Source organism: Venturia canescens, chromosome 3, assembly GCF_019457755.1.
Source record: "Venturia canescens isolate UGA chromosome 3, ASM1945775v1, whole genome shotgun sequence".
Classification (NCBI taxonomy): domain Eukaryota; kingdom Metazoa; phylum Arthropoda; class Insecta; order Hymenoptera; family Ichneumonidae; genus Venturia; species Venturia canescens.
In genome coordinates this window covers 21,869,192-21,882,778 of record NC_057423.1, presented here as the reverse complement: position 1 = coordinate 21,882,778, position 13,587 = coordinate 21,869,192, and the positions used below count along the sequence as shown (strand labels likewise).

General features: G+C 34.5%; 1 protein-coding gene across 2 annotated transcripts in view; it reads left to right on the top strand.

Moving 5' to 3' along the window:
• Nucleotides 1-13,587, top strand: part of ChLD3 (Chitin and LDLR binding deacetylase 3) — a 121,308-nt gene that overhangs the window by 19,177 nt on the left and 88,544 nt on the right. For both annotated transcript variants that reach the window (XM_043414876.1, XM_043414875.1), the window contains exons 3-7: nucleotides 10,606-10,710; nucleotides 11,006-11,149; nucleotides 11,227-11,409; nucleotides 12,095-12,233; nucleotides 12,324-12,445. In XM_043414876.1, coding sequence (XP_043270811.1) covers nucleotides 10,606-10,710; nucleotides 11,006-11,149; nucleotides 11,227-11,409; nucleotides 12,095-12,233; nucleotides 12,324-12,445 — 693 coding nt within the window. The remainder of the gene's footprint in view (nucleotides 1-10,605; nucleotides 10,711-11,005; nucleotides 11,150-11,226; nucleotides 11,410-12,094; nucleotides 12,234-12,323; nucleotides 12,446-13,587) is intronic.

The following is a 13,587-nucleotide window of genomic DNA, read 5'->3' as shown; positions in this document are numbered from 1 at the left end:
TTTCAGTACAATTTTGAAGAAAAATTGGTCTTTTACGTGGAAACAAACATTATAAACCGAAATTCATTTCGCGGGCCTCATCCTGGATTCCTCCATGCTGTTGCGTTCCTAGTAGACATAACATATTAGAGTATAAAGAAAAAAATCGCCAAAGTTCAAGAGCAGACTTGTGACGAAATATTTTCACTACAATTTTTACGAAAAATTGGTCTTTTATGGTGGAAACCAACTTTATAAGCCGGACATCATACCTAGGGAAAATAAGATTGGGAAAAGTACATTGAAGGTCCCTTATTTGCTGATAATTTCATGAAAAAGATTATCCCATAAAAAATGTTCGTATGAGAATGGAATCTATAAAAATGTACTAAGCAAATAATTCATAGAAATTTATACTAAAATCCTATAACCGTCATAACATAAATGAGGAACTTTCGAGAAAAAAGGCGTGATATCGAACCATAAACTTCCCCTAGGGAAAAAAAGGTTAGGACAAGTACATTGATGGTCTCTTGTTTCTGGATGACATAGAAAAAAGATTTAGAACCAGGAAAAAAATTCTATAAAAATAATAAACGAAAAATTGAAAAGTTCAAAAAAATTCAACAAAAATAAAAAACAATCGAAAAAATTCTGTAAAGAAAAATAAAAAAATTTCAAAAAAATTCATAAATATTGAAGACATTGAAAAATGTACTATCCAAGTTACATGTAGTATAAAAATGTATGATATCAATTGGAGGCCAAGTTTTTATTGATAATTTGGAATATTTATCCAACAAATTGGAAACTTTAATGAAATTCATGATAATTATTTTCACGAAAAAAGTTAATGAAAAAAAAGTCATAACGGAAGTTACGTGCAGTACTAAAATGTATTATATCAATTCGAGATCAAGTATTTATCGGTTATTCGAAATATAATCTCCGGCGACGAATGAGCGTTGAGAATCCTTGTCGGGCTCACAACGTTTCATCAAAATTACTAAAAAATTAATGGAAATAAAATCATTAAAAATTCACATGAAAGTCATTCGTTACTTCAACAAGGTACACACTTTAAAGAATCGATTCCCCTCCGACTTTCAGGATCCCCTGGTATTATTGACAACATTCAACTTCGATTGGATCGGTACAAATTATGTTCAAATACGTCTTAAACGTACTTGTCCGGCCCATCACTTTTTATTCAAATTGCTCATTCGAAAACAAATCAGGGCTGTTCTATAATGACAAATATAATAAAATGGATAAAAATAAAAATAATATCTCCAAGTAATTTGAACTTGATTGTTCGCAAGTTCGTATAGCAATATCCACTTCTCATTTTCTTCAGTGAACACATACCATTCGGTAAGAACCAATGAAAATGAGAAATAATCAGGCGCATTACTAGAAATTTTCGAACCTACTCAGCCATGCAATGTTTTTTTTCTATAGTCACGTACACATTTTGATAAATATCACTAGTCGAGTACGACACGTGGATTCCTGGAATTTGTAGAAAAATGATTTTGTTGTGAATTATGACTCCATATAATATAAATAGATTAATCAACTTCATCTTTCATTTTCGTTTCATTTTGCCAAGAGCGATTCGAAGGAAAATTATTTTCTCGGGAATTATTGTTCCTTAATATGAACACATGCATTAACTTCGTTTTTGATTTGTTTTCGAATGAGCAATTTGAATAAAAAGTGATGGGCCGGACAAGTACGTTTAAGACGTATTTGAACATAATTTGTACCGATCCAATCGAAGTTGAATGTTGTGAATAATACCAGGGGATCCTGAAAGTCGGAGGGGAATCTATTCTTTAAAGTGTGTACCTTGTTGAAGTAACGAATGACTTTCATGTGCATTTTTAATGATTTTATTTCCATTAATTTTTTAGTCATTTTGATAAAACGTTGTGAGCCCGACAAGGATTCTCAACGCTCATTTGTCGCCGGAGATTATATTTCGAATAACTGATAAATACTTGACCTCGAATTGATATAATACATTTTAGTACTGCACGTAACTTCCGTTATGACTTTTTTTTCATTAACTTTTTTCATGAAAATAATTATCATGAATTTCATTAAAGTTTCCAATTTGTTGGATAAATATTCCAAATTATCAATAAAAACTTGGCCTCCAATTGATATCATACATTTTTATACTACATGTAACTTGGATAGTACATTTTTCAATGTCTTCAATATTTATGAATTTTTTTGAAATTTTTTTATTTTTCTTTACAGAATTTTTTCGATTGTTTTTTATTTTTGTTGAATTTTTTTGAACTTTTCAATTTTTCGTTTATTATTTTTATAGAATTTTTTTCCTGGTTCTAAATCTTTTTTCTATGTCATCCAGAAACAAGAGACCATCAATGTACTTGTCCTAACCTTTTTTTCCCTAGGGGAAGTTTATGGTTTTATATATTACCATAATCAAAGATAAGGGGTGATCCGTCGCATATATATTTATCCACAAAAATTTCAGAGTTCGCAGGTATCTGCTGCGGTTCAATGTATCTGCGCAATGAGCTTCGAAGACAGCAATTTCAAATCTATCCATAAATGAGCAACTGAAGACTTTTCTAATGAATTTTTCACGTCATATTTATATTACAGTGAGAGTCAAAAAGTAAAATGAATGGTGCAGTATATAAATTTTATAGTTTGCAGATTTTTGCTGTATTCTAATGATCCAAATTTATAGTATTATAGTGAAAGGGTGTTAGAAGTCATGATGTTACATTAAAATGACAGAGCGCACATAACATTCAGAAATTCTGTAGGTTTCCATGATGTTGGCAGGCATTATACTCAATCGCATCCAAAACTGAGCAACTGTAGACTTATCGTAATGAATGTTTTCACCAATAATTCCACATTTGCAGTTTGCAGAATAGGAATACTCAACATACACGTTATTTCATAAGTATTGTTGTCAAAATTTGTGTTTGCCTACCGCATTCCGAAGATTTAACTTTTCATATTATCAGCAAAAAAAGCATCCAAAGACTTTTTGGAACAAGTTTCAAAATTTATTACTCGACAGGCCAGGTGGAAAAAGTATAACTACACTTATATCAACACCAGAAACTGTTTTGAGAATCTGATATACAAAATGTGCGAATAATGATCATAGTCGGAAACCACTTGAATCAGGTTACCACAATCAGCATGAAGAAATGGTAGAAAATTAAAGAACACATATTAGGCAACCACTTAATAATATGTATCGATCCGCTGCAAACCGATGGAGTCAAAACAAGGATCGGAAAGAGCAGAGCCAAACTGAATAGGAAGTAAAATTTGGGAATATTCAAAAATAATGATGACACACGAAATAAATTAGAAAACATTTATTCAATTGGAGTTTCTCACATTATATACTAACAGTTCCGTGTGTTCTTGTTTTATTAATTATCAACCATAATATTTCAGATCGCAAAAAGAAATCTTGACACATTATAGATTGACGAACATTTGTCCTTACAACTTCCAGACCTATTTTTGATAAACTGATTTGCCTTATTTATATTATTATTCACTAACTGTGCGAACGTTTGTTACATTTGTTCCGCACTTCGTATAACGTCAAACCCCGGCCGGTTCGTTACGACACAGCTATCAAAGGGAACTCGCATATATAACCTACATTATTACACATGATATATAATCACGCAACCGACGATATATTTACACTTGACAATATTCCGCGCACTCTGGTTTAATTGAAAGATATCTCAGTTGACACTTATTTCCAATTATCGAACGAAATAATGAAATATCGAAAAGTTTCGTTGACATAAGCATCGCGCATTTTTTTATATTTTTCATTTTCACACACAGATCACAGTCTACATTTACGCGGCCGCTTTTATACCGGTTTAGTATACCACAAGTTTTAACAAAATAAATATTAGTATACACTTTGTTAAATAACGCGAAAATTATTTTTATTTTCCCACACGCACTTCCTAACATCATAACCCCAAACGTCAATACGCCGTAAAACTTCGGCTGGTGACTTTCGAGTGATTTCGAGCTCTCGAGCTCCTCAGCTTTCCGTCAAACTTCCTTGCTCTTTTTATTGAATGTCATGGGCCCAAAAATTCTCTCACCCTTCATTGGTTGCAGCAAAATTTCTCTCACCAGGGATTGGTGATCATGGGGGCCAAGGGGCCTATGTTTGTAGCGGGTGGAGTACGCGTATACAGATGCGTCAAATCCTGAATGTGTTAGTAACTTTTGCATAATCTTAAGCCCGTGCAAAGTTTTTTCTCAGAAATTACGACACTGATCATGCTGATTTTGGGTCCATTCGACAGAGAACTTCTTAATTAGCTAAAAGTTCAATTTTCAAAGCCGTACATAACTCATGAGTTTCGTAATTTAAGAAAATCACAAGCGAATTTTACCCCCACTACCGCGAATCGTTTTATTCAGAGAAAGTATAGTCTCGGCGAGAACCTCAGGTCAGCAGACGACAGGGCTGTCAATGTACTTGTCCCGAGACTCTACCGAGTCTCTTGATCGGTTAGTTCTTATACCGAATGGAGTCCGTTCGCTGGAAGAAACGAGAAGTAAAAATTGCCGTCATTGAATATAAACTGGGGAGTTATTTCGGAAGTTTAGACATATTTATTGTGCAAAATGTTTTTCATTTATCAATCCCTTGTGTATTACAGGACAATTCGTTTCCCTTTTTTTGTTAAATTAGTGCAATTGAGTAAAAATTACTTGAAGAAGATAATTCTCTCAATTCCCTCTGTATGGATTAGGGTGTGCGGAAAAAAAACGATATTTTTTTTTACTTTGCATCCAGCCGAAAAAGGTCATTCAAGGTGAAAAAAAAGAATCCCAGAAGGAGAGGTCACCAAAAAATTTTTTCGATTGGCGCTTCGCGTTTAAAGATTTTCCATAAGAATAACCCAGGAAATGATTGAGACCTCTGATCATTGTATCATAACTCTTCAGGAAAAAATCGCATAAAAACGAAAATGATATGTTTTTATAGAAAATCGATTCCCCTACAAAAAAAGTCCTTATAAACATTCAGCTTGGAGCAACCATTCTCGTGCTATTACCCTTCGAAGTTGGATCGATAGAAATAAAAATTTCATAAAACTGTCGAAATCAAATTTTTTGTTTCACAAACAAACTTCTAGGAACTTTTTCGTAGAAAATTACTTGCTGTTTTAGAAAATCGTTATTATTATTCGAATTTTATAATTTGAATAAAATTAGTTATTTTTATGATTTTCATCAAATTATTGTAAACATGTTTCGTGCTGGGTTTCCATAGGATAACAATGATTTCCACTAAAAAACCCTTAAATATAAACTTTCCATCTCGTTTTCATTACAATTGGGTATGAAAAGGAATAATAAAAGAAACGGCATTTATCAATAATCGGGTTTCAAAAGTCTTTACTTTTTGCCATGATTTTTTTTCACCCGGTATCATACATAAAATTACAAATGAAAGTAATTAACACTTTTTCTTACACGGGGTAAGATTTAATAATATCCATTGCTATTTTTAATTGTGCCTTTATTGCAATTGGGGTATTTTTCACGATGAGATTGCATTATTTTCAATAAATATTGTAACTGCTCTTCGTTTTCGGTCAATGAGCCGTTGTAGGCTTCTATCAAAGCGATGCCACGTTCAGCCACGTCATTGACATCATTCAAATTAAAAAAAAAAAAATCTGAGCAGCTCAAATAACTGGCATTTTCAGGCCATAAGTTCATATTTACCCTCAGAAAGTCATGCGGTAAATTAAATTGGTTGAAAAGGAATAAGGATTCTTGTGTGACGAAATAGCTTATATCCTTTGACAGCAACGTTTTGTAATCACTTTTTTTAATGATTACTCGCTCCGAAGGAATTTTAGATTTAGCTCAAGATTGCAATATTTCAGCCTTCATGCTCACTGGCACAGCATTGTTGAAAAGAGCATTGTTCGAATAATAATAACGATTTTCTAAAAGAGCAAGTAATTTTCTACGAAAAAGTTCCTAGAAGTTTGTTTGTGAAACGAAAAATTCGACAGTTTTATGAAATTTTTTTTCTATCGATCCAACTTCGAAGGGTGATAGCACGGTTTGAAGAGTTATGATGCAATGATCGGAGGTCTCAATCATTTCCTGGGTTATTCTTATGGAAAATCTTCAAACGCAAAGCGCTATTCGAAAAAATTTTTTGGTGAACTCTCCTGGGATTCTTTTTTTTCACCTTGAATGACCTTTTTCGGCTGGATGCAAAGTAAAAAAAAAAATATGTTTTTTTTCCGCACACCCTAGTATGGATAATTGTAATCCATCAGATCTAGGAAAGCCGTGATTTTTATTTTAATAAAAAATATAGATGGAAAATGATGGGCCGGACAAGTACTTTTAACGATTATTCAAACATAATTTGTATCGATCCAATCGACATCGAATTTTGTGAATATTACCAGAAGATCCTGAAAATCCGAGAATTGATTTTTTCATAAGTCTCTGCCACCATAGAGTAACAAATGACTAGCTTTTATGTGATTTTTTTCGATTTTAAAGCTTCTTAGAACAATTTCACTATGTTAAAATTTAGAGTTACTAATAAAATACTTGTTCTTCGATTGAAATCATAAATTTTAGTGCTGCACGTAACTCGAGTGGTAACTTTTTTCAATACATTTGAAAACACTTGGCCTCGAATGTACTATTTTTTCAAGATTTGTGAAATTTTTGTTCGAACTGTTTTGTTGAATTTATTTACAGTTGGTTTCATAATTTTTTGTATGGAATTTTTTTTACATTTTTCGTGACATAATCAGGAAACAAGGGACCATCAATGTACTTGGCCCAACCTTTTTTTCCCTAAGGGAATTTCGGTGGTATAGTAGATATACATATACAAAGAGTGATACGTTACGTTGTCAGTAATACGGTTGAAAATCAAGTGAGACGAAATTCATCGATTGCTCGGTTGAGTGACAGTTTGGATCGATTGAATCCCTTTACAGGGGGGAAAATCCCTACTCCTTCATGATGAGCATACACTACATCTTCATGCACTACACGCACACGCATTCTTCATAATCACCCATACACTATCTTACAGAGAGAATTTCGCGGTCGAAATTTCGAAGCAACTGATACATCCCCTTATTCCGTGATATTCATCTTTTTCCGGAGTTATACTTAGAGACCTATGTGTTTTATTTAGAATCAGTTCTGTACCAGGAGAGCATCTTATTCGTCGAGCATGTGTTGGATTATATAGCGGTCCATTGGCTGCTGGATCGCCTCCACTGCCTCCATCATTCATATTACTTCCATTCATGCGGTCACGTAATGAATTGGATCACTTCACCTTGAACATTTGGGCCACGGATATACATTGAATAGATGTACAAAAACACTTGTCGATTAAATGTAAACGCGGTAGGCTTGCTCGCAAATACGTCCGTCATCAACGGTGGCTCAAGCGAACTTATTCGGCATCATAAATTTTAATGTTAAACATAACTTGGATTCTAATTTTTTCAATTCATTTAGTTTTTCTTCTTTTAAAATAAAATGGGAAGAATGGGACATCGGTTTTCAAAATGTTTTCAAGCGATAGTTTTTGGTATTTTACCTTTGCAATGTTTTTAAGTAGTGTGTTTAAATTTTTCTCGCGTTTTATTTGAATTTTTCTTCGATGTGTATTTTTTTTAAATATAATATTTTTCCCTCATTTGTACTTGTTTCTCTCAATTGTTGTGTTGATATAATTTTCAGTAGGGTTCATGATTTTAATGCAACGTCTTTACACTTTTTGTGCGATGACGGGGGATCATGAATGTACTTGTCCTAACTTTTACTCCTAAGAAAAAATTTTTAAAGTTCACCAATTTTTGTCGAAATCGTTTAAAAATGAAAAACATTATTTTAATATGTCCACATATCATACTTTTTTGTAGATATAGGATACAATATTGAAACGGCACTCCCTTTTATTCGAACGAAATATCACATTTGAATCCCGCGCCACGCGAACTCGTACTTAGCCGCTCGACACGACTCTCCGTGGCTCGGCGTAAAGGCGATCGTCTTATTAAATAAACTCTTTTCTCTCGTAATTACTTTCATTTTATGTTTTAAATAACCCAATTAATTTCATTTTGATACAAGGCAGGATTCAATTAAACAAAACAAATTAAAAAGTCGGTGTCAAAAGCAATAGTAAGCGTTCAGAGAAAACTTGTCCAGAAAAGTCCAATTACACACTGGATCCAACGGAAATGGCCAGTCGCAATCAAGCTATTGGTTCCAGGAGAAATAATCATTGAAACGATCAGAAATTATCAATTTAACAATAACAAAAAGAAAATTTGATTTATTTTAGAAAAAGCAAAATATGAATTTTTGGTCGTTAAAAACATTTATTTTAACACAGTGATCATTAAGTTCTCAAAAGCGAGGGAAAACAGCCTCTAGTTTGTCCAGTCACAGTTCGAGCGGGAATTGGAGAACCAATCCCAGAATTTAGGAATCGAAACTCTGGTTCGAGATTATTTTCCAAGAGAATCAAAGTCCAAGTTATTTTTAGACTGAATTATGATCATTATTCCTTTGTCTAAATCAGTATAAAAGGCCGTGCGGAGCAGCAACGGCAGCTCATTCTTGAATCAGCTCTCGCTTCGAATACAGAGGTAGTGAGTCTGGAAGACAAGCTCCAACAAACCAACACCCTATAAAATTCCAAATTTCACGCCGAGAGGGAGGGGATTGTGCGATTCCGTACGATCTGCAGATTCGAGGGTGAAATTCCTTTCCAATCACGCCGAGAGGGAGGGGACTGAGCGATTCCGTTCAGGCCAAAGATTCGAGGGTGATTTCCCATTCATTCAGTTAGAGAGGGAAGGGACCTTGCGATTCCGTGGGGTCTGAAGATTCTCTAACTTGATCCATCTTTCCTATGCTAAAGAGGGAGGGGACGGTGCGATTCCGTACGGTCTGCAGATTCTTGGCATAGGCCCCTTTTCCTCAACCCATTTTTGATTTTATTTTGTTGGAAGCAAAAGATTAGTTTAATTCGAAAATAAAAGCTTCATGATCCTCTTGGAGGCGAGAACTGATTCCATTCTCCAAATTATTTCAATTATTTAACAGAGACAAAACTTTGATAGAAAAAGAAAATTTATTTTTGTTTGTCCAAAAATTAATCAATCTCAGTTTAATTGTATCGAGCCAAACCGCAAGTTTGTTTAAAAATTGTATAGAGCCACTTAACAGATCGGATTGATTGGACAAAATTATTAAAAAATTGAGTGAGTTAGTGAATAACAGGAAGAACTATCAGATTGTAGAATTTATCGAATTGGACAAGTTTATTGAAATAAAAGAGCTATTTTGTCAAATTGGACAAGTTAATTGAAACAAGAGAGCGAGTCCGTAAAATTGGACAAGTTAATTGAAACAAGAGAGCGATTCCGTAAAATTGGACAAGTTATTGAAATAAAAGAACAAAATTGCGAAACTGGACAAATTAGAGAAAGAATTCAAATCTATCACAAAAACACCAACGATTTGCATCACAATTTCTTTTTGTATACTAAACCCGTTGTGAATAAACACGATCATTATAATTTTGAGCACAAATTTTCACTCTCTCGTTCATTTCATGCCTGCTCCTAAATTTTAGTAGCTCGAAAACACGCGTAGCGGGTGACGTCATAAAAGCTTACCGTTACAATATAGATATAGGATACAATACCAGTCAACCCGTTGATTCTACGCAGACGAATTTGCGGGCAGGAGCTATAATTGTATAAGAAAGAAATGTACAATTTCAAGAATACTTTGAATAATAAAAAAAGGGCGAAGTATTACAAGACCGCAACCTTAGTTTTGAACAATGATCTTTCTATATTTTCATTATCAATTAAAAACTTCCTTCTGCATTATCTCGCTAGGCACGCTACTACGAGTAAGAGAGAGGGAACGAGGTTTTGTGCGCTATTTCTTTCGCTCAATGGCGCACAAATAGAGGGAATAGCCGCGTTCAGTGGAGTGAACGAAAGGAAACGGAACATATGTCACATATCGCGACAAGGGCGTATGTTCAAATGTAAACAAACGCTACTTAAGTCTTTTTGTCTCCAAAGGACTAAACTTCCCAAAACACTCGATAGCCCATATAAACATTACATTTTGATAACCGAAATTATCATATCTCGGGATTTAGTGAACGGATTTAGTTACAAAAAAAACCTCAACTGCAATGGTTCGTCCGTCCAAACGATTTTAAAAACACAATGACACTATATATCAGCATCTTCGTATATATAAAAGTGCGAGAGGCCTCGCAATGGCTTTTCTTTTATACGCTGATTTTTTTTTTAATGCTTAGCGACGAGCCGCTACTGCGTCTCAGGATATACAGCAATAAGTATTGAAATCAGAGTCCGTATTCTCGCACTGTGAGCTAAAGTTAGAGATAGTAGAGACTCGTACTTCACTTCTTAATTAAACTTTAGTTGAGGTTGCAAAAAGCATAGCGGCGTACCTTTAAGATAAGGCACCTGAATATTTAATTTGATTAAGAATGTCGAATACATTAAATTGCAGACAATGAGGTTTTCGACTTCAGATGTTCCGAAGGCTTATTATTCGACGTATCCCGACAAATATGTGACTTCAAACATAACGTCGATAACTGCGACGTGACTACAGGTATGTAATCAGTTACAACAAAAGGTTAATCAACCGTCAAGGTCATTGAATTTTACTTCATTTCTAAATGTTCGATGAATCATGGCAACTCGAGTCAAAATTTTCTGCCTATTTTAGGGGTTTTTGATCCCATTTAAGTTTTATTTGAAGCTGCTTAATGCTCTATGACCCTTGAAATTGTAACAAAATCAACTTCTGCTCCTCCTTTGCTGCTCCAGCAGAGTTCATCTCCTGCTCCAATCCTTATAGTCCTACGCGAAAAAGATTGATTAGAATTCCGAAAAGTATTTTCTAGAGGAAAAATCACCAGAGCCACTCTTGGAAAAAGGCGAGTGCAAGGAACACAGTCTCGCTTGTGGAGACGGTACTTGTTTACCCAAAAACTATTTTTGCGATGGAAGTGTCGACTGTCCCGATGGATCCGATGAAGAATATTGTGGTAAGACAACGGTCACGAGATATTTCCAATTTTTTTCTTTCTCATAAACTTCAAATATCAACAATATGCCATTTTAGATGGTAAAGTTGATCCAAATTCAGCTACTCTATGTGATCCTTGGAAATGTAAACTACCGGACTGTTGGTGTTCCAATGATGGTAAAAAAATACCAGGCAACCTATCGATCTCCGATGTACCTCAAATGATAACTATCACTTTCGACGATGCGGTTAATGCCGACAACTTTAATCTCTACACGAGTATGTCAATATCAATGTGAAAAAAATGATCTCCGCATTATTGGTCGTATGTCATGGTTGATGAATTTTTCCTGCCTCTGAAAAAATAGGCATTTTCGAACTAAAACTATGCAATAACGTACACGGTTTATTGACGACACCTTTTGGTGAGAAATTTCACAAACTCCGGACATTTATAAAACTACACCAGACAGTTCTCGAAAAAATTATATAGCCTGAAATTTGGTATGGGTGATTTTAAATTTATTCTTAACATCAGGTAAAAAACAACATCAATAAAATGATACCTCGAATTTTCCAAAAACCATGATATTCGCACCATGATGCAACTGATTAATACAGTCCCAGTAACTACAAGCAAGTCGGAAGAAGATGTCAACTGAAAATAATCGTATATAGAACAAAAAAAATGTTGCAAATTAAAATATGAAAATTGCTTCCTCAAGGTGGTCAAGATGCACGGTGCTGAAGATGCACGATACTCAAAGCTTACTCTATGAGTTTCTATATTTTTCATTTTGGCTTCCTCATAGAGGAAGCTTTGAGCATCGTGCATCTTGCGTGTGCGTGTGCACACGCACACGCGCAGGCACGCACGCATGCACGCACGCACACGCACACGCACACATCCGGACTTTTTTTTCTAGATATGATTTTTCGATGTTTTGGGACATTTTGTTTAAAGAACTATTTAGCAATGATCGAAAAAATGCGAATGGTTGTCCGATCCGTGGAACTTTCTATGTGAGCCATCAGTACACGAATTATCGTGATGTGCAATATTTGTGGAACGTTGGCCACGAAATTGCCGCTCATTCGGTCACGTAAGTAAAAATAAGTTTCACATGAAGATAATTCTAATTCATGATGAATTACATCCGAAATTATGACAACTTTTTTGAATATACCTAAAGACATCGAGGTCCCAAAGAATGGTGGTCAAAAAACGCCACCATAGAAGACTGGTTCGACGAAATGGTCGGCGTAGCAAACATCATCAACAAGTATAGTGCCGTTCGTATCGGAGATATCAAAGGTAATATCTATTTGACTTCTTAGAAATCATGTTCCACTTAATGACGTGTAAGAAAAAACAACTGCTATACTCATTTTCAGAAATTGGCGGAGCATTTTGATATTTGATTATAGTACAAGTTGGTAATCATGGAATCGCAATAAATAGTAAAATTACTGTAAAAATATTGGCAGGAATTTGAAATTTAGTCGGAAAAAAAATTCGGGGGTAGTATGGATCTTGCTAATGTAAGTACTTCTTGAAGGGAATACGCACATGCTGTGGTTGTAAAAGGGACGCAAACTATACATTGTGTAATCCTTCACTCCGACAGTTCTTGATTCGTCACTATAAAGCGGGTTTTCCTTTCCACAGTGCCAAAAAGTTTTAGCAGAGATAATAAAAATATGGTTATCTTACCACTTTTCTCTATAATTTTTTTCACGTCCACGTCATATTCGTAATGGGCATATTCGATTACACAATCGCTGGACCCAATGTCGCATATCGATCTATATATTTAAAAAATTTGAATTAATAATCAATTGATGGAATCTATCTGAAACCCGCTGCGTAGATCATTCAAAGAAAAAAAATGCGTCACAAGAAAATGGTATAAGATCAATGAAGTTCTATTCTCAGCTCATTTTCATCATTATTGCATCTCGTAAACAACTCTTGCATGTATTGCAACTTACTCTCGTAGACATAGTTAGGATTAAGGGACTCCGAATCCAAATTCAGTGCCTTAAAATATTTGAAAATCATACTTCCTTTAGATAAAAAAAACGTTTCCCTACTCCACATTCGGATTCAGCTCCTCAGAATCCATAAATAACATACTGATATTCGAGGTTAATTCATTTTTTCTCATTCATAACTGCGATTTTTCGCAACTTTTACTCATTTTTAGACGTTTTTTGATATTAACTCGAAATTTCGAAGGTACATTAGACAATTTGCCTCTGGATTAGAATTCAGCGCGTTAAAATACATAGAGATTCATCGGTCTAGTCAAATGAAAAGACCATATTTTTGTGTGGTGATGCATGTCATTCAGTGGTTCAACATTCCCAACGCAAAAAGTCGTCAATTACAAATTTTCAAACTACTATAACCTAAAAAGAGCTCGGTAAATAACCTTAAAAAAAATCATGAGAACT